The sequence below is a fragment of the Mirounga angustirostris genome, unplaced genomic scaffold (assembly GCF_029215605.1).
Source record: "Mirounga angustirostris isolate CCGP_5_RB_7025 unplaced genomic scaffold, mMirAng1.0.hap1 SCAF_8, whole genome shotgun sequence".
Classification (NCBI taxonomy): domain Eukaryota; kingdom Metazoa; phylum Chordata; class Mammalia; order Carnivora; family Phocidae; genus Mirounga; species Mirounga angustirostris.
The window spans coordinates 44,997,081-45,018,661 of NW_026991716.1; the positions used below are offsets into that span (position 1 = coordinate 44,997,081).

The 21,581-nt window shown below is 39.2% G+C and overlaps 1 protein-coding gene across 1 annotated transcript; it reads right to left on the reverse strand.

Annotated features, from left to right (window-relative positions):
* Positions 1 to 54: 54 nt before the first annotated feature.
* RHAG (Rh associated glycoprotein) lies at positions 55 to 20,860 on the reverse strand. The gene is made up of 10 exons (XM_064597021.1): positions 20,674 to 20,860; positions 10,798 to 10,981; positions 10,057 to 10,207; positions 7,890 to 8,037; positions 7,619 to 7,785; positions 5,780 to 5,917; positions 5,100 to 5,221; positions 1,724 to 1,797; positions 1,329 to 1,402; positions 55 to 610 (listed from the first exon to the last, which is right to left on the reverse strand). The coding sequence occupies exons 1-10, from the start codon at positions 20,828 to 20,830 to the stop codon at positions 578 to 580; spliced, it is 1,248 nt and encodes a 415-aa protein (XP_064453091.1). The 5' UTR covers positions 20,831 to 20,860; the 3' UTR covers positions 55 to 577.
* Positions 20,861 to 21,581: the final 721 nt, after the last annotated feature.

Here is a 21,581-nt window from a genome sequence, read left to right on the forward strand (position 1 = left end):
ATATTCAAGTGAAGACATAGCATTACTAACTAGACTATTTTTAAATCAAAAAAGCACCACCAAAAACAATCATGTTCTTGCTCTATGCAATACATTTCTTTCATATTTCTTACATAGATTTCTTACATATTGTTTTATTGGCTCTAGTTTTATACCTTTGGGATTGAAGACATAGTATGTATATTAAGAAACTGACATAATCAGATGTGTTGATTTCTTTGTAAATTTACCTCTATGGGAAAAAAAAAAATACAAGAAGAAACATGGAATGTTCACCCTGTACCTACCCACTGGCAAGAGTAGTCTGGGAGTCCTAAAGAGAATCCATTTGACCCTCTATTTTACAAGTCACCTTCCTTCAATTAAGCAATCACTGAGGGTCAAGAAACAGCATCAGATTGTGTTAAGATTTTTCACACTGGACATTTGGGGCTCAGGACCTATCCATTCTGTTCCATGTTTTTGTTGGATGCTGCCCTTTAAAAATTTTAAACATGATTCTAGATAATGGGAAAGGAAGCTGAAGCACAGGAATGATATTTAGTCTTTAGGTTCCAGCTGGTTGTGGCCATCATGTTCATTCATCGTCAACTTCTTTCCCCATGGGGACCTTTAAAGAAAACAAGATAGGCACTTTATAGTTTCTTTCACTTGGGCCTGACAGAGGTTAGTATTGAAACACAAAAGGTATTTTCTATAATTATTATCCAAGCTTAGAAAGAACTAGGAATAACAATTGTTTGTCTTGGGGAAAAAATAAAAGAACAAAAGTATTTACCCCACTCACCCTGACTACATTCTCTTCACCAAATCTGTTTTCCCTGAAAATCCCATTGAACACATCAAAATATCTATCCCTCTTAAGCTTTGCAGGAAATAATCTGGGGAAAATGCCAATGGAGTAAAGAGGTAGAAACTGGAGGATAGAAAGAAGATTATGTTATTCATAAAAACTTCTTGTCAGATTCTTCACTGAGATTCTTCAACCTTCCATATTCTACCTGTTTTTACCTATTCATATATATAGTATAAAATCTCATGCCACTGCCTGGGATTCCTATTATATTTATGAGGACTTTTTATTGCTCTCAGAGGAGCAAGGGACATTTGCCTACTAAATTCTGTCTTTTCTTCATGTCCTTTCTGCTTTGGAAAAGACCTTAACTTCTGATTTTATCTGTCTGGACACATTGTCTCAGTTTTCTCTCTATAATTAGGCAGTTTATCCAATTTTATCACAAGGATGTCAAACAGACATTTAGGCTTTGGGTGAGCAAAACTTTCACTGGTATAGTCATCATTTACAGTCTTAGAACACTGTACAGTACCTCCCAATAAACAGAGTCATCAAAGAAGAATTCTGTAGTTGGCTGTACACGGACAATGAACCTGAGAATCAAACCTACGAGAGCAGGGAGACAAGTCACGTTATGATGCGAAGAGGAAAACTTACTCGCATAGTAATAAAAATACTACTATAAGGGGCGACTCTTGATCTTGGGGTTTGAGTTCAAGCCCCACATTGGGTGTAGAGATTACTTAAAAATAAAATATTAAAAAAAATACATATAAATATATATAGCTATAAAATCATCCCCTTGAGCTTACATGATTACTTTACTGTCAGAAGTTTAGAATATTTTCAAATTTACCAGTCGATATGTTTATCATCTATTACGCTGACCACATGTGGCACATGGAAGTGTTTACTTTTCATCCTGACCTGTGATCAGCCCTCCAACAATCGCTGTTCCAATCGAAGAACCTAGGGCAGCTGCCTGCATGACCATGCTAGACCTAGGAAGCCAAAAGAAAAGTGTTGTTTTTCCAGGATACCAGCCAACAAATCTCATTTCCTGAGGGAGTGGATGCTTGCCATCTTCAGGCCAGAGAGTAGCATTACACCAGCAAACGAACACTTACTGCAATTTTTGTTTTATTTTGTATTTTTATTTTCTTTGAAATTCTTGAGCAATGTTAAAAAGTCCTTAGAAGCACTTAAGCAAGAATCACCTTTTTCTTCAGGAATGATGAAAAGATCTTCCTTAGAAAGAGTTTAGTATTTTCTAAAAATATGGCATCAGGTTCTCATCCCCCATCTGATTCATTCAACAAGTATTTATTGAGTACTCACTCTGTGCCACCTTCCCTTCTAGGCACTGAGGATGGAGTAATGTACAAAATGAACATGAGTGGCCATCTTTCCTCACCCCATCCCAAAAGGAACAATTGCAATTTAATTAAAAAATCAATAAGATCAGAAAAGCTAATTTTAGCACATAGTGTAAAGACAACTTATTGAATATATGAAAAAAAATCTGTAAGTCATCTTAGACATAGTTACCTTAAAATAAAATTAGTAAAAAAAGTGCCTTATAATATTTGGGAATGGAAGAAGGTCATAAAAAGCTATTGAAATGCATGATTGTTTTAGGAGTGACAAAAGGACTAGGAATGTGAATACCTCCTTAGCACAGCACCTCACTTTTAGCAGGCAGTTCATAAATAGTTGCTGAAGGACTGAAAGTGTGATTATGGGAAGGCAAACAAATGGAAAATGAGAGTGTCTTGGTGTTTCATCTTTGGTGTTTCATCTTCATCATCCAAGGGAAAGAATGCACTAAACTCAGATTTCCGTTTTTTCTTTTCATTTGAAGGGTTTAAATTTCTTCTACTATGTGAAAAAAATTGTACTGGTAACACATGCCCATTGTAAAACTATGAGAAACCATTAATCCAGAAAATGAAGAGAAAAAGTTTAATTTCCCTCAAATCTTAATCAGTATAAAAATGTAAAATAAAGACATATATTTTTATAAAAAGGCAATCACATTATAATACTGATTTTCCCATTAATCCTTAAGTGTCCTTTGATGTCAGTGAATGTAGACCTGGATCACAATTTTAATTGCTATGGAGTGCTACACTGTAAAAATATACTGTAATTATAGTTCTAGAAGTTGGATACTTAGGTTGCTTCCAATGTTTCATATTTTTTAAAATGTTGTGAGAACACATCTTCTTATGAATATGCTTATGAATTTGCCCAATAATTTCCCTAAAATAAAAACCTATCTAGAAATGAAATTATTAGCGAAAGTTTATACACTTCTTAAGGACTTTTTGAAATTCATATCCCTATTTCTCTACGTTAACCACCATTCAGTATTATTATTCATTTAATCTTTATCAACTTTATAATTGAAAAATTGGGAACTTGTGTTAATTTGCGTTTCTTTGATCACTAGTGAGGATGAATATTTAATATATATTTATTCATTTGATATTTTTCTTTTGTCAACGGCCTATTAATTTTACCAGAATTTGCCAAAATCTTTTCCAAAATATTAAAAGATATTTTTGATAAAAAGTATTCCATGATAAAACAGGCTTGGGAAACGAGGTTTAACAAAATTAACCGCATTATTAGAAGTAGGCTGGCATAGTGTGCACAGATGTCCTTTAAGAATCCTTACTTCGCCTTGTTCTATGCTTACCAAGAAACCTGATTTGCATTTAGTATTCTGAATAGAAACATCTGAGTAAATAGTCTTGTCTCTTGGCCGAAATATTTTGTCTGGTGTGTGAGACGTGTATGAATTCCACCCATGTGACTAGGCCTTCCAAAGCTCCTCATCCCCCCCCACCCCCAAAGCCCCCTGAGCACATTGAGAAGTGGCTGCTCAGCCTGAATACCCAAGGACTAGACTCTCAACCGCAGAACCTACCCCAAATCTGGCCACCCAGTGAGACCCAGCCTGTGAGAGCTAGATAGTCTTGTTTTATTGCGTCCATGGAACTGGTGCAGGCATGATGCTCAAGAATTCCTTTATTTCTCATCATAAGGCACATCTTAAGAGTATTTACACACCATAGCACTTAGGAATTGAGCTCATGGACTCAGGCTTTTATCATGCTTGATTTGCATTCAAATATGTTAGTGTTTGGTCTCAACAGTATGTTAGGTCCTGGAGAGAGCTGCAAGAAAATGTGGCTTTTTCTGGGGTTGTTCTCCAATTTTGCAAAGGGGGCAAAAAAAGAAAACAGAAGAAATGGGTCAGCTCTAGACATGAAAGTGGAAGCAAACTTTCTATTCAGTAGAAAATATGATTAAACAAATTTTTTCAAATATTTATCATGACTGGTCTCAACAGAGTTGAATTTTAATCTGTGAAAATTAAAGAGATTTTTCTCTTCAAATTATTCAACTCTAGCCAGTAGTCACTTTGAGACATTTTCAAACATATTTGCCTTTTCTTCATGCTTTCAATGGGTTTTAAAAATTGAGTGTTTTGATTCCTCCTTCCTTAATCCCTGAGTTTATCTGGACTCTCTGATCTTCCTAGCTGTTTTGCATGGATGATTTTCATATCAAATTGTCCCCACCTTGTTACCTAAAAGTGACAACTGATGGCCTTTGACATCGCTTTTGTTGTCCTGGATTTGACTGATAACTGTTCTTCCTCCGGCCATTTAAACACTTATGCCCCCTCTGGGAAGATTCCAGATCTGTTAGAGCTTGAAGGGATTTTTAGAGAATAAACCTAAGTATCCAACCTCATTTTACAGAAGAGGAAACAGAACCACAGGAGCTAAGTGAGCTGTCAAAGACCCCATTATTAGTCAATAGCAAAGCTGGAACCTATGCTGGGCTTCCTGATTCTCCAGATCCACTTCTCTTCACATTATGCTAACTCATTGTTCTTTGTGTTGATCGTAGGAAATTACCGATCCTCTCATCACAGATGCCCCCTCCTCCATTTTGGTGATACCAACTAAAAGAGTAAGCCTACTGTAATCAGATTGTGATTCTCAAGTTGCCCTATCTGTGAGGAGACACTTGCCTGTTAGAAATATTTAAATTAGCACTGTTAATTAAAACAAACAAAAACCAGCCACCATTCATAACATTAGTTAAGACACACCTTCCCATCCAATTCTATTCTCCTAGTTGTATCTTTTTGGCTTCAGTAAGGACCATACTTATGACTGTGGCCTGGATTGCTAAAGAAAAAACTTTCTCATTAGCAGATTCCTCCAAGAGGGTGATAAAACATCATCGGACCTTAGGGTGCAGGAAAACCCATTCTTTAACTCACCCCTTAGATGCTCCCAAGGCTATCGCCACAATGCTTGCGAGGCCTCCTATCACACCAGGTAAGCCATGCAGGTTATGAACACCACATGTATCATGGATTCTCAGTTTTTCAGTAAGACATGGCTAAAAATGTAAAAAGAGGAAGGTTTATTATTTTGTTAGATATACTGTAGCCCCTTTTGCCATCTATATCTAAAACCCACTTAAGTCAAAGAATCCAAATATTTTGGTGGCAAAATTACTCATGTCAGTTTTTAGTAGATGGATTTGAAGGTGAGTGATTTCAAGTCCTCCTCCTTCTGACCTACTGATGATATTCTAAATCCCCTTAACAGGACACAGAGTCCTTCATTTTACAAAACAATCAAATATCATCAACAACAAAAACTTTAATGAAACTGCCCTGAGGAAAGTAACACCAGTACTTAGCATTCAAGTCACACTAATTCTTTTAATAATTTAATAATATCAGATTCTTTCCTGGTACACAAAAGAAGTGAAGGAAGAGTAGGAACCACTGAACACTGAACTGTGAGGGATAGTTCTGACAAGAAGGGAAATGACCCTCAAACAAGGAGGGGTGCTGATAAAAGGAATTTTCATAGCTTTTCTCTGCTGGTGGGATGTGAGAAGATGATGGTACAGATTCAAGGTTTGACTGAGAGCACCTGTCATACTTACAGTCAGGAACTTGAACCCAAGCACAGAGACAATTCCCGCAATGCCCCCAATGATCATAGCACCATACGGCTGAATCTCCATGTCCGCACAGGTCCCCACAGCAACTCCTCCAGCCAGGGTTGCATTCTGAATGTGAACCTGTGGGGAGCACAGAAACACGAATGAAGTGAGCTGAATGAGGCAGGCTTCAGAAGGAATGAAGCAATCTATCTAGGGTTCCATGGACTCTATGGTATATTCTTCAGTTCAAAGGGCTACTGCTTCTTTTTTTTTAAAAGAAGATTCTTTGTAATGACAGAAAGCCTTTCTTCCAAGCAGTTGACATTTGATATCTTTCTTGCTGGGGTTCCTTGGTAGTGACTGAGTGATCAGGTTAATGAGACCAGTTTGGCGAGGAATGAGAGGAAAACCAAAGAAGTTGTAACGAAAGGCCTGGGTACATATAATGTAATTATTCTATTAGTGGTATGTCTATTTATTCAGTTTGGAAATGCATTTGTGGTTATCATGAACCAAAAGAGGTCTGTGGCTGCTGTGTGCTTTGTGGAGTCCATGACATTCCAATATTCAAAGAGGGAATGTAGAGATACCAAAATGCGACATTATATATGAAAGACAACAGCTTTCACAAATGTCACTGTATTGAGAACATTTGAAGATGGTAGAAAGAATAACCAGTTGCCATTTATCAGAATTCCTCAGAAGAATCATGTTCTGGCTGTTCTGCTTGAGGAGGAAAGCTCATCACTACTTTTAAGAGAGGACTGAGCTGTACATGAATTTTTTTTTCTTTTCTTGTTTTTAATTTTCTTTCATTAAACAAATTGTACAGCATTGAAATCCATGTCCATAGCTATGCTTGAAGAAATTACAATATCCTTTTCCTCCCTCAGGCTGGAAAAGAACATCAGCTGATGTGTGGATTATTCCTTCACAGACATTTCTCTAGTTCATAGGCAAGAAACTCAAAAGACCAACTTGGGAGGATTAAAAAAAATGCTTTGTTTTGAAATAATTTTAGACATGTAATAGTTGCAAAAATACTGCAGAGTTTCCATATATCCAGTTTCCCCCAGGTTAACATCTTATGTTGTCATAGAACCAGGAAATTAGCATTGATAGAATACTATTAAAGGTCTTATTTGACTTTTTATCGGTATTCCCACTAATGTCCTTTTTATTTTCCAGATTTTTATTCAGGATCTGACGTTGCCTTTAGTTGTAATTTCTTTGAGAGGAATATTTGCAGTTACAAAAACAGAATCAACTTGCACCCTCCCCCCATTCTCTTTTTTTCTATTCTTCGCAAGTCCTGTTTTTTTTTTTAAAGATTTTATTTATCTGACACAGAGAGAGAGAGAGAGACAGTGAGAGCAGGAACACAAGCAGGGGGAGTGGGAGAGGGAGAAGCAGGCTTCCCGAGGAGCAGGGAGCCCGATGAGGGGCTCGATCCCAGGACCCTGGGATCATGACCTGAGCCGAAGGCAGATGCTTAACGAGTGAGCCACCCTGGTGCCCTGCAACTCCTGTTTCTAAGGAAGATTTTCTAAGACCTTGGAGACAGTCAGCTCCATCATTAAAGAAATATTCCTCAAATCTTTGATTTTTGCATGAGTATGTTCCCTAGTAGGCTGTAAATTCCTTGAGAACACTTTTTTGATTAGCCACAGTACAAATTTGATGAAGAAACAAATGAACGTTATTTTCAAAATATTCTGCAAGGTTTGCAGTGCTGTGATTTGTTGTGGCTGCTCAGCAGTGATGCAGAAATGACCTACTCATCTGGGTAACCATCAATGTCATTTAGCGAAGCTTCCATGGTGGTTAATGTGCACTGACCATATCGAGCTTGCCTCTCTTCCCCACGAAGCTGGAAAATGCATAGGCTGTGAGCACGCAGGCAGCAAGGGAGAAGTACGTATTTACGATGGCCGTGTACTGTTGCTCTGTAGTTTCAGCAATGGCTGAATTAAAGCTGGGCCAGAATATCCACAGGAAAAGAGTCCCTGCAGTAAACCACAGAAAGGGATATTAGTGCTGGATATGGAAGACAGACCAGAGGAGGCAGTATGCCTTGGGTACTGAATCAGGCAAGTTCATGTCTACTCACCAATCATTGCAAACAAATCTGAGTGGTACACAGACTCCTCCTTCTCATGCCCCCATCTCAAGCCTGGCCGATATAGGACACCTGCTACCGCTAAGCCAAAGTAGGCCCCAAAAGCATGGATTGTCATTGATGCTCCGATGTCAGAGGCCTGAGGGGCAAAACATTCATGGTATAAGAGGTGAAACTGAGTCTCACTGCAGGAGGAAAGTCAATGAAAGAACTGCTTCATTGGCTAAACAATAAAATAAATTAAAAGAAAGAAAGGATATGTCAGAGAAAGAATGAAACAGGATAGTGAAGTTAAAAAAAAGTACAGGCTTTGGAGACACACAGAACTGACTTCCAATGCTAGGTCAGATACTTCCTTGCAATGTGACTTTAGACAAATTACTATACTTCTTTGGATCTCTGCTTCTGGAAAGTAGGAAATATAGTTGTGTTGAGGCCATGTTTGTAAAGTGCTAGGTCTTTGTGGACATTCAATTCATTTTAGGTTACTTCTCTAGGTTAGGGAAATTCTTAGTGAAATATTATGCACTGCATTTGTTTCAAAAGAAAGATGCTCTTTGCATTCATTTGACATTACAGTAAAGGTGCATTTAATTACAATTCAAAGACTGGAAGCTTTAAAAAGCCTGGGTCTTTCCCATATTTTTTCACTGTGTTATATGATGACGTGAAAACCAGCTGAGGTCCAAGATTCCTTTGAAGCAATATATTTACGTCCCTCTTCAGGTCACTGTGTGAATTTGATCCAGTTTTCTACATTCTCCTACCCCAAGAGGGAACGTTTGGAGTGCCAAACCTGAGGCATAGCTCCTATTATACTTACTAAGGTAGGAAAATGATACAGACTTATTAATTTATTTAAGATTTTCACACTTCATAAACTCCTATGTACCTTTCAGGTCCAGCTAAACTGTCACTTCCTCAGAGAGGCCTTCCTTGATTCCACAATCTAAGTTAGGTTTTCCAGTTATGCTCTCCCATAGCCCCCTGCACTTATTTTTCATAGCATGTACTGCAATTTATAATAATATTTGTGTGTGTGTGTGCGTGCACGTGCTTATGGGTGGGTAGGTGATATATAATTCTCTATTCGACGTCTTCTTCTTTCACTGGACTGTAAACTCTATAAAGACAGGGACATTAACTATTTTGTCTGTCAGATTCACCATCACATGACACCTAGAAAGTTTTCAAAAACATTTTCTGCTGAAAGAGCAGGAGGTGGGTGGGGGAATGGGTGAAATAGGTGACGGGGATGAAGGAGGGCACTTGTCATGATGAGCACTAGGTGATGTATGGAAGTGTTGAATCATGACACTGCACACCTGAAACTAATATTACACTTTATTACAACTAATAAACTAATATATCGCAGGTTAGCTAATTGGAATTTAAATAAAAACGTAAAAAAATATTTGCTGTGGAATTAAATGTTCAATAGAAACAAGCAAAATACTGGGAAGTACCCAGAAATATTCAATTGATTATCCTGAGGGGAATCAATGAGATTTTCATGGGGGAGAAGAAATTTGATCTAGGCTTTAACAAAAGCCTTAGATCAGGCTAGTCAGGGGCGCCTGAATGACTCAGTTGGTTAAGCATCTGCCTTCAGTTCAGGTCATGATCACCAGGGTCCTGGGATCCAGCCCTGTGAGCCCTGCACCAGGCTCCCTGCTCCTCCCCCGCTCCTGCTAGGGCTCTCTGTCTCGCACTCTCTCGTGCTCTCTGTCTGTCTGTCTCTCTCAAATAAATAAATAAAATATTTTAAAAAAAGAAAGGGCTAGTCATCTAATAGTTGAAATTTAATAGGAATTGATCATTGATAGGAAATATAATGTAATAAGAAGAGTTGTGAAGTTAGAAAAATCTAGGTTTGAATCCAGATTTGGGCCAGTCTTTCAGCATCTGTGATCATTAGTTGTAATTTGTGTAACAGTAACAACATAATACCTGGGTCGTAGTGTGGTCGTGACAATGAAATGAGGTAATGTTGATAAGACTCCTGGTTTACCAAAGGCACTCAAATAAGTGATGGGTGTAATTACACTTGCTATGCTCTCATGCTCACCAACGTTTGTCCCTAGGTAGAGTGGGCATCCTTTAGGTGTAACCAGAACTGATGTCCAAAGCTAGTAAGTATAAACCCTCTAATCCTTACCTTAAATACCTCACCAACCACATATTCATTGCCAGCAAAGACAGTGATTTCTATTATTGTCATGATCAGCATTTGGGCTGGACTTATTTTTCCCAGGACAGCTCCAAAAGAAATCAGGACTGTGGCTGTACTGAAGTCTGCATTTATCATGCTGAGGGAAAAAAGAAAGAATACGTCCAAGAATAATGCATACCCAACATACAACTGTGAGCATCACTTTATCCAGCGTGCAAGGGCCCCTCCCCATCAGGTGTTCGTCCCAGGTACCCTTTCACACACTCTCACTTCCTTCCCCTTCCTCTTTGCCATCTACCATACATTCTGGTTGCTCCAGCGTTTCCTTTATTTTGACCCACCTGTTCTTGATCTCATTTAGGTTTTCCTTTATTTTTGTTGTTCTGATAAACGAATTACTTTCTACAGTGTTTACATTTCAAAATGTAAATATAGACATGTAGAAAAAAAGCTATTGGAGGATTTTTGCTCCCTGTAGCTGGAAGGAATAACCTTTAATGAAAGGGGAGTTCTCGTGTCCTTAAAGTCAAACTAGAGAGGATAGAGACGTGAAAGTATGACCCGGCTCAGTAGAGCAAGGTGTCGATTCACATCCTGGGATCCCAACAATCTTCTATTGTCTTAGGGAGACAGTGTGCTGGCTAGTTCGGAGGCTGACTGACAAGACACCAAGCAGAGAAACAACTGCTCTGAAAACACAATGGTTGAAAAATAAGGGATGCTCACTTTTTGACTCCAATGTAAATTGTCTGTCCATGGTGGTGAATGATCCCCTGAATAAAAGTGCCCCATTGGAGGCCCAATGCAGCAATGAGTAGATTGATGCCCACACTACTGAAGCCATATTTTTTCAGGAAGGTCATAAGGAAGCCAAACCCAACAAATATCATTACATGCACATCTTGGAATACTGAAAAAAAAAAAAAAGAAGGAAAAAAAAATTCTGTGTTAGGGAAGAACGATGGAAGTGTTGCATCATAGTATACCCCATTTATTAAATGTTACATCCTTTATATAAAACACTGCAAAGGGAGAGCATTAACTGGGCAGCCAAAGACTAGGCTCCAGTGCCAACCTGACTGCTTACCAGCCGTGAGACTCTGGGCAAGTTGTTCAATATTTGAGCCTTTTCTTGGAATACCATGTGCTCTCATACCTCAAGAGTTTTCCATTACTTTCCACCTGAGGAAAACTTTGCAAAGCACAGTGCAAACATCACCCGTTCTTGCAGACTTTCCCAGTTCTCCCAGGGAAACTTAGTATTTCCTCTTGTCTTTTACACAGAATATGTATATTCTACATATACTTCAACTTCAGCATTTGCCACACTGTATTAGCATTTATTTAGTGTGCATAATATGGTAATAGTTCCTTGATGAGGTGTTCATCTCCTGCACTCGACTATGAGTTTCTTGGTTGAAGGGATTAGGACATAGTCACCTTTTGCTCCCCAGGATTTGACATAAAAATCTGCATATAAGATAAGAGGCAATAATAACTAAATTAATGGGCTACAGTCTTCGTTCGTTATACAGATACAAATCTGTATAACAGCACCAGCCCTGGAAACAGATCAGTATTCAAGTCCAATAGGATAATGTCTTTGTTAGCACTTTCTAAGCCACTGTAAAAAAAAAAAGGCCATATCCTCTTGAGGAACAAATATTTTACTTGGTGTCTGGAAATTAAGTTAAGGTCCCCCAGTTCTAGTACATGATTGTGTGACCTTGGGCAAGGGATTTATTCTCTCTGAGCTCCAGTATTTTCATCTGCAATACTGAAAAGACCCTGTTTCACACAGGTACTTTGCGTGGGATAACCTCTGTGGGAGAGAGTATGCAGTAAAGCACTATAAATAAAACATATGATAAAAAATAAAGAAAGAAAGAAAACATATGCTCAAATATGAGATAGTGGGAACACAGGCTTTTCCCTCAAGAAAGGTATAGCTTCATTAGTGAGACATGTATTTGGTTGAACCATATGAAATGGAAATTTTTGCATTGAAATTATCAATGAAAATGAGTCAATGATTGGCAACTTCTTGTGGTTCAACCTAACAGATACACAAAGCAAATCGAGATCAAATATAAAACCAGAGAGAAAAAATAAAACATTTAAAGTCAAATTACTATTAACATTGTGGCCAGGGATTTAGGTGGATATAGGCATGAGGAAGAACATGCCCCCAAAATATATCTCAGAGGAAACTGATGTTGGAATCCAATTAATTTGCCTAAAGGGTGGGGTTAGGATTTGAATTCAGGCCAGACTCTGCCAATTCCTTCATGTCTTGAGCACAGTAGGGATGGATGTAAAAATAACCAAGGCAGAGTGTTGGCTTCGCAGGCACTCAAGGACATGTTACTACCCCTTGGTTCTTTCTCCCTCTGTTCTACCACCAGGCTTGGGAGACAGTGTGTTTGAGGTTGGGAGACCACACCACTCAGGTTTGTCTACTGTAAGAGATGCTGTCATATACTGCCCAGATACCCCTTTTAGAAAGGAAGAACTTATTTTTTCTATTTCCCCTGGTTGTAGGGAGTGTTGCCAGTTGATAGCCCTAAGCTCTCAGTTCTCTCCGGGAAATGCTCTTGCCTTTCCCTGGGGTAGCCTGTATCCAGTGACTGATTCACAAGAGCATCCTCTGGCCTCAGGGAAGGACCATGTGAAGTGAGACAATCCCAGTCTCAGGATACCCTGTGGGGTTTCTCCCTGCAAATCTTCTTGCTACAGGTGTTGATCTTTAAGGCACTCCCCACTAAACTTCTTTCAGGCTAATGTCTGTCTTAGAGTCTGATTCCTGGGGAGCTTAACCTGTAGCACCTTCTTTATGGGCTTCATTCGTCTCTGCAGAACTTTCCTGACCTTCTCTCCCGACACAACTTGCAGACCACATTAATTTTAAACTTCGCAAATTAAATTTGATAAGCTAATCTGTGACAGTGATCCCACCCAGAAGTGGATGAAGATGTTGACTTTCCAAAGCTACCCAGCATTTCAAAGGCTTTTTGCAGGCATTTGAAGAGCTTTTGGAGGCATGGGGATTTATCCTAAGGTATTACTCTATGACAAATAACAAGACAGATAGTTACGGTTGGCATCATAGAGTGAGCCAGTAGGGTCCTTTGGTGGCCTAGAAGCCAATCTAACTTTGGATGAAGGCAGCAAATGAAATAATAAAGAGAATGAGAACAGTCCAAACCTACCGTGATTCAGGCACACACTAGTGTCATTCACTCTTGCAACCCTATCCATGCAATGAGACTTTTGGCCATTTTATTGTACATTGGAGCTACTTCCCCAAAAAGGCAGTATGAGGAGGACGAGAAAGGAAAGAATAGATTTCTGAAAATTGTCCCTTGTCAGTGCCTTTGAGGGAAGTAGCAGAGAGGAGAATGCTGCACACAGTCTTCTAGTTCAGATCGGTGACAGTCTCACTTATGCCAGCATTCTGGACGCCCACCGTCATCTCATTATCTACCCAGGGAACCTTGGGATTGGAGATTGGGATTCTATGTGACCTGTTGATGGGCAACGTCAACTAGTGAACCTGTTTTGGGTTTTGAAATATAAGTGACCGTATATATTAAGTGTGCTCTGATGGTTTTTCCCCTCAAAGATTGTTACTGCTTTTCGCCACAAGGGGGCTTAAGAACCTCATCTATTATCTCAATCGCTGAAGAGTTCATCAAGTTGTGAAGGCTCTTAACAGATAATGATTCTATATAAAAAGTGTGGATAAGAAAGATCTATAAACAATTAGAATTCTATATCGTCTTTTATCCTGCTCTAAGAATTTGTGGGTGGGGACTAGAGAGAGGGCCATGAGTAGTTCTATAGTGTGAGACTGCCATTCAAGGAATGAAGTGAGTGTCCTCTCTGGAAGGGAAGGGGGTTGAACTTCTGTGAAGTCTTCCAACAGGTTTTAAGAATTGCCAAGACTTGTCTAAATCAGATATTCTCAAGAGAGAATTTTAGTCTCCAGAGAAAATGTGACAATAGCTGGTATCTTCTGTTTTATTTCCATCTCTATCTTGCGGGAGGGTATCTCCTAAACCCTGATAACTCAACACGCTTAAAATGCAGATGATGGATTCTGACTCACTTTCCAGCACCACCACCATCAAACGAATGAAACAGACCCATCCTTCCCCTGTATTTCCTGTATATGTCTGCTGCCCTCAATGTCTTCTCCATCCCAAACCCAACACTTCTTGACCTGGCAAACTTCTATATGCCCTTCAAGAATCAGGTCTTCTGCACAGTATTATCGGTCATAGCTGTAACATCGTGCATGTTCCTCTTATTTTATTTCATTTGTTTATGTGCTTGTCTGTTTTGTTACTCTGTGTGCTCGCTTGTCATTTATCCAAATACTGTGCGAGCACTCCCAATGAGGCGCTCTTTCAGGAGAAAGTGAATTCAAGTGTGGAAGTGGGAATCCAGACGTGGCTTGTCCCTCATCGGGCCCTGGCAGAAAGTCCAGCACCTGTAGCTTTTCAGGAGGTGCCTCAGTTATGCATGAGTAAGTGGATCACTGAGGACAGTCCCCGAGGATTCGTCTAACTGGGACTGTCAGGCTCTTATTTAGAAAAACTGTTTTTCTGGATCAAGTGGTAAAACTTGTTCAGCTGGCTAATGAGAAATTGCTCAGCTTTCTTTCTTTCTTCCTTTCTTTCTTGTGGTTTGTTTTTGCTTTTTAAAAGACTTTATTTATTTCTTTCACAGCGAGAAAGAGAGAGAGAGAGAGAGAGAGAGAGCGCGCGCGCACCAGCAGGGGTGGGGGTGGGGCTGAGAAGCAGAGATAGACTCTTTGCTGAGCAGGGACACCTAACTCAGCGCTCCATCCCGGGACTCTGGGACCATGACCTGAGCTGACGGCAGACCTTTAACCAACTGAACCACCCAGGCGCCCCTTTTGTTTTGCTTTTTAATGGTTAAGGACTGGCAAGGTGTTTGCCAGGCACATAGCTTATTTCTCTTAGAGAGTTCCAGTCCTTTGAACCACTGAGATTATATTCTGAACTCATCCTCTCTGAGAGAAAAGTATCCTTAGGGTGGTTTCTTTCCTCTCCCACTTCCCAAATATTTTAACTGCACGTATTTCAAATATTTAGAAAAATAGCACAATGAATATATGTACTATTCACCTAGATTTAGCAGTTGTTAATATTTTCCATGTTTGTTCTCTCTTTCTCTTCAGATATGTATGTATATATTCCCTAAACCATTTGAAAGTAGAATGACATTTTGCCCCCACCAGTTTAGCATGAGTTTCCTAAGGAAAGGGACATTCTCCTACATAACCATAACATCATCATCACATCCAAGAAATATGACATGGATACAATAATATTATCTAATATAGAAGCTATGTTGAAATTTCTCCAGCTGTTCCCAGATTGTTCTTTTATAGGATTTTTAACCCATTAACCACTCAACTTTCATATATTTTTTGGTTTGTCATGTGTCTTTTATTTAGATAGGTTCTCGCACATGCTTTTTATTGTTGTTGGTGTTTTGTCATTTATGTAGAATGTCCTACAATTTGGATGTGTTTGACTGTTTCACCATAGTTAGAATGAGACTAAATATTCTGGGAAGAATATTCTATGGGTGGTGTTGTGTACTTCCCATTGCACCACACCAGGTGGCACATAATTTGTTTGTCCTATTACTAGTGATGGTAAATTTGACCATGTGGTTAAGACTGTTCTGCCAGATCTCTTCACCATAAATGTACCTTTTGCCCTGTAAACTATAAGCAGTCTGTAGGGCAGTTCTTTCAGACATGTGTTCTCCAGTAACTTTACCTAATGGTTTTTGCTTTCATTGAAGAACCTTGCTGGAATCAATTGTTACATTTTTAATTTCAAAATTCTAATTTTATATATCTATTATTCCTTTTATATTAATTAGTTGGCATTCTTCTATAAGGAAGAACTCCTCTTTCTCCCCTTCCCCCTCTTTGGGGAATATTTCTATGAGTTCACTATATCCTGTATCACTGGATATATCACTATATCCAGAATATAATCTCAGTGGTTCAAAGGACTGGAACTCTCTAAGAGCAATAAGCTATGTGCCCGGCAAACACCTTGCCAGTCCTTAACCATTAAAAAGGATATAGAAGTGAAGGATATCACTTCTATCCTAAAGGGTAGAAGACAGCAAGAAATCTTTATTTCAATGGGTTGCTATCCACCATATCATTATTATTTTTAATTCTCCATTTATCCCCAATTTGTCTAGTTGGTGCTGCTTCAGGCAGGATCCTTTGTTCTTTTGGCGAATCCCCATTAGTCTTTATACCTTTGGCAAACTTTGTGCTTTCTTTACCCTGACCTGGAACCAACAATTTCTCCAATGAGCCCCTGAGTGGGGAATGGTATCTAGAAACTAGGATTTGGGTTCTACCTGTCTCATTGCTTCCAGTCCTTTTCAGTATGCAAAAACTATTCAATCAAAGGCAACAGACAGGGTTCTACTGGAGGCTGATACCTTATTGTTAGGTTATCAACCACAGACAGTATGTTAATTCAGGAATAGAAACAATTCCAGGTAACACTTAGAATAACAGCAAGCAATTCCCTAGGAATCATATACACTGCACAAATTAGTTACTGTTTGCCTGTAACATATATCTAGATCTGCTAAATCTTTTGGTAACAAATGAGCTGAATAATATCTGAGTAAATAGAGAAACACATTCTTATGTGTAGATTTTTAAAAATAAGTCATTGGGGCGCCTGGGTGGCTCAGTTGGTTAAGCGACTGCCTTCAGCTCAGGTCATGATCCTGGAGTCCCTGGATCGAGCCCCGCATCGGGCTTCCTGCTCGGCAGGGAGTCTGCTTCTCCCTCTCCCACTCCCCCTGCTTGTGTTCCCTCTCTCGCTGTGTCTTTCTCTGTCAAATAAATAAATAAAATCTTTAAAAAAAATAAAAATAAAAAAATAAAAATAAGTCATTGTACTTAACCTATTGCTGGTATTGAAATTCATAAAATAATGTCTAGTCCCATGTAGATCCTTTGTCAGTTTACCTATAACTTCAGTGGTTCCCAAGTGTGATCAGCACACATCTGGGGGTCTTGGAGACACTTTCAGGGAGTCTGAGAGGTGACAACTATTTTCATGATAATTGTATGGTGTTACTTGCCTTTTTCACTGTGTTGGTATTTCCAGAGATGATGAAACAAAGGTAGGTAAAACTTAGGAGCAGTAGCACCAAATCACGCTGGTGGTTGTGGTACTCGTTTTTATTTTTTAATATTTTGTTTAAACTCAATTTAGTTAACATATAGTGTATTATTAGTTTCAGAGGTAGAATTTAGTGATTCATCAGTTGCGTATAACACCCAGGGCTCATCACATCACGTGCCCTCCTTAATGCCCATCACCCAGTTACACCAACCCTCATTTCTTCCCTAGAGCTAAGAGTCTCTTATGTGGTATTCTTTTTTTTTTTTTAATTTTATTTTATTATGTTATGTTAGTCACCATCTTATGTGGTATTCTTAATGACCACTCACTTGCAGGGAAAAAAAAAAAAAACAAAGGCAAGTTTTAATTAAGAATTTTCTGGTGAAGCAGCAAAAATTATTACTCTAACTACTGACCTTCTTCTATGTGTCTTTTTAATATTTTGTAGGAATTAGTGTGTGGAAATGCCATTACACATAAAGTCCTGCTGACACATGATGGGTATCTCAGAAACAAAGCACTTTTGTTACTGTTTGAGTACCAACTGAATGAGCAGGTTTTTTTCCATGGAACTCTATTTTTACTTGAAATAAGAGATTGACATAAACTATGGTTTTTCAGACAGGCATTGACATTGTCTGAAAAATGAACGAAGTGAGGCTGTCATTTCAAGGAAAAGAATCAACAGTATATGTCGCCAGGAAGACCTTTTGTCTTTAAAAAAAAAATCAGTATTTTAGAAAGTTTGTGTCCTTCACTGTGAGCTTATCAGCTTCCTGATACTTCTCAAGGGTTTTCTGGTGAGATGGCTGGTGGTATGAACAAGTACCTCTTTCATTATTATATGATGAGGTATGTCAATGTTTGGAATATTTGCATAACTGTGAATTAATATTTTTCAAATGATTGATGTATAACATAACAAGATCACACACAGGTAACAACTACTCAAAGTATGACACCAGTGGATTGTAATGTAACAGAGTATAACAAGATCATGGGTGTGGCTTTAACTTCCCATAGATATTAAAGATGTGCGTCTGCAGAATTTCTACTGAAATGTTGACGGGCCTCAAATGGCCTTCTCCCTAAACTCTCCTTTTCTCTGCTCTGTTTACAGGTTAGCAAGAATTAGCTGACTGTCACAGTCACACTTCATTCCTTGTCAAACCATCTGCCTGAGGACGCCTGGGTGGCTCAGTGGGCTAAGCGTCTGCCTTAGGCTCAGGTCATGATCCCCAGGTCCTGGGATCGAGTCCCGCATCCGGCACCCTGCTCAGTGGGGAGTCTGCTTCTCCGTCTGTCTGCCATTCGCCCTGCTTGTTCTCTCTCCCTCTGACGAATAAATGAAATCTTAAAAAACAAAACAAACCAAACCAAAACTATCTGCCTCAGCAGAGTGACCAGTACTTTGCTAAGTGCCATGAGGGCCCAAAACCCACAGAGTATATCCTGTTTCTCAAATGAGTGTCTACGGAGTCATTCATGGCATGAAACATAACACTCAGGCATACCACACACTTCCACGGTTATACCTGGGGCTGGTCTGTGTGACGGCATGCATTGCTCTGCTATTCAGAAAAGCACAGCAGAATGCAAGCAAGAGGGATGAAAAAACCTATATCTACCTGACTTTACTTAAAATATAAATTAATGTTCTGCCTTGCTTATTTGTGAAAAACTCGTAACTTCCACCACCCTGCAGTTGAGAACTGCTGTAACAGGCCGTGGTTTCCTTAAGCAGGAGCAGAGCCTTCCCTGTACTTGACTCCGGCACTTGGTACAACACATGGCACTAGGCAGGCACCTGCTGGACGTGAACATTTCTTCTTAACAAGCAAATATTTAATAATCTTCTCTCTAATGATTTAGGCTGTCACGTAAGTTTTGTGTAAGTCGATTTGAAATGTAGGGGAAAATGTAGAAAATGTAGGAAAAATGTATATGTATAAGCACAATCAGGTAGCTTCTGGGCTATTCTACAAAATATTTTAGCCAGGGATAATATGGTTGAGTCATCAGGTGGCTCTAGGGTCATCATGTCTGCCTGAGAATACTCCCCATTATATAAACCCCTTCAAAAAATGGAGGAATGGGAGAACAAATGTCATATGGTTTTTTAAAAGCTTAGACTTATGCCATAGAACTGTCATAAACATTGCTATTATTTTAAATGATTTAATCAATTAATAAATAATAAAATTAGCTGTGTCTTATTTACAAAAAAAAAAAAACAATGTCTATAATAGGGATGCATTGTGGGGCGCCTGGTTGGCATAGTCGTTGAGCGTCTGCCTTCGGCTCAGGTCAGGATCCCGGGGTCCTGGGATCGAGTCCCACATCAGGGTCTCTGCTCACGGGAAGCCTGCTTCTGCCTCTCCCACTCCCCCTGCTTGTGTTCCATCTCTCACTGTCTCTCTCTCTCTGTCAAAAAATAAAAAATAAGGGGGGCCTGGGTGGCTCAGTCATTAAGCATCCGTCTTCAGCTCGGGTCATGGTCCCAGGGTTCTGGGATCGAGTCCCGCATCGGGCTCCCCGTTCGGTGGGAAGCCTGCTTCTCCCTCTCCCACTCCCCCTGCTTGTGTTCTCCCTCTCTGTCAAATAAATAAATAAAATCTTTAAAAAAAAATAGGGATGCATTATCATCTCCCTCCCTGGTTAATGATGTAATGAATATGCCTGGCTCCGAATAGGCAATCAGTTAACGGTAGTTTTTATTGTTTTATTAACTATTTCACTGCCTTCCCTATCAAACTTGAAACTAAATCCTTTCTTTTCTTCAGTTACCATTCCCAGGGAAGGATTCTGCTTTTAAAATACATTAGGTGGTTACACTTTTCTTCCCATTGCAGAGGCACAAACTGCTTCCCTTGTAGAATGTTATAAAACCCAGAGTACATCCATTTACTTCCAATATCATGTTTAATACCACTTCTTATACCTTAGGACCCCCACATGAAGTCCAGGCTCCTTTCTCAATATTCCACTCTGTTTCTACTCTCTTAGATTATTTGTTGTTGTTGTTGTTTGGGGGGTGATATGTTTATACTTTGCAGAACTAGGGATCAATTTAAGGGAAAATTAATATCAGTTAGCAGATGTAGGTAACACAAAAGATTCATCAATTATTTTAATTTTTGTCTTCTTACGCTGGTATTTTAATAGACACAGATTCTATCCAAACACATTAACTGCAGAGACCGGATGCCATAGACCAGATACCTCAGCACAAACTTATAATACCCTTAGTACTCATAAGTATCACAAATTCTGTAAGTTGTTCCAGTGTGGAGGTCAAGGGTTACAGAATTCAAAGATTTCACATTCTAAGTCCCCCAAATGGGTTCACAATCTGAAAAGCCCAAAATGTATAATAAGAAGTAGATTGTTTACTCACGAGGATGTAACTCAAGGGATCTGTCCACTTTTGTTGTGTTGGTGCTGTTGAGCTGTTGGATAGTGCTCTGCTCCGTTTCATACTTGACAAAGTATCCAAATAGAACAATCATGAAAGCCTCCAGTACAATGGCCATGAGAGGGAATAAGAGCTTCATGTCTGTGGCACAGGACAGAGGCACACTGAAGGCTTCACAAGCTGTGGGAGGTTGATAAGAACAGAGGACTGCTCTGTGTGTGGAATTAGGCTGCATGTTTAATGCCAGTGACATTGCAAGAAAAAAAAATGGGCAAGACTGGTGAAAACACTCACCTCTTGGGGAGAATTATGCTCTGTAATCAAATCATTCAAAATGCTAGTTCGAAGAACATAGGAATCATATGGCATGAAGTCTTTTGCAACTGGTTTCTTTTACTTAGCACACTTTTTCAAGCTTCATCCATGCTATAGTATATTTCAGTACTTCATTCCTTCCCATGACCAATTAATATTCCATTGTATGGTTATACCATATTTTATCTGTTTGTCCATTGATAAACATTGTGATTGTTTCCAACTTTTGGCTATCATGAATAATGCTGCTATGAATAGTCATGTATGAATTTTTGGTGTCGACATGTTCTCATTTCAAACATTGAGAGGTGGAATTTCTAAGTCATATGATAATTCCATGATTAATTGTTTGAGGAAATGCCAGACTGTTTTCCAAAGTGGCTGCACCATTTTTATTTCCATCAGCAGTGTATGAGCATTCTGATTTCTCTACATCCTCAGCAATACCTGCTGTTATCTGACTTTTTGATCTAGCCATTCTAGTGGGTGCAAAGTACTGTGTCATTGTGGTTTTGATTTGCATTTTCCTGATGATGAATGATGTAGATCATCTTTGCATGTGCCTTTTTGACCAT

What these genes read in the sequence shown, in the direction of transcription:
- RHAG (XM_064597021.1), bottom strand. Translation starts at nt 20,830, where the DNA reads ATGAAGCTCTTATTCCCTCTCATGGCCATTGTACTGGAGGCTTTCATG. An exon ending in AGATTTGTTTGCAATGATTG is followed by an intron (nt 7,786 to 7,889) that starts GTGAGTAGACAT and finishes GGTTTACTGCAG; the next exon opens with GGACTCTTTTCCTGTGGATA. An exon ending in ATGACTCTGTTTATTGGGAG is followed by an intron (nt 611 to 1,328) that starts GTACTGTACAGT and finishes TTTTCTTTAAAG; the next exon opens with GTCCCCATGGGGAAAGAAGT.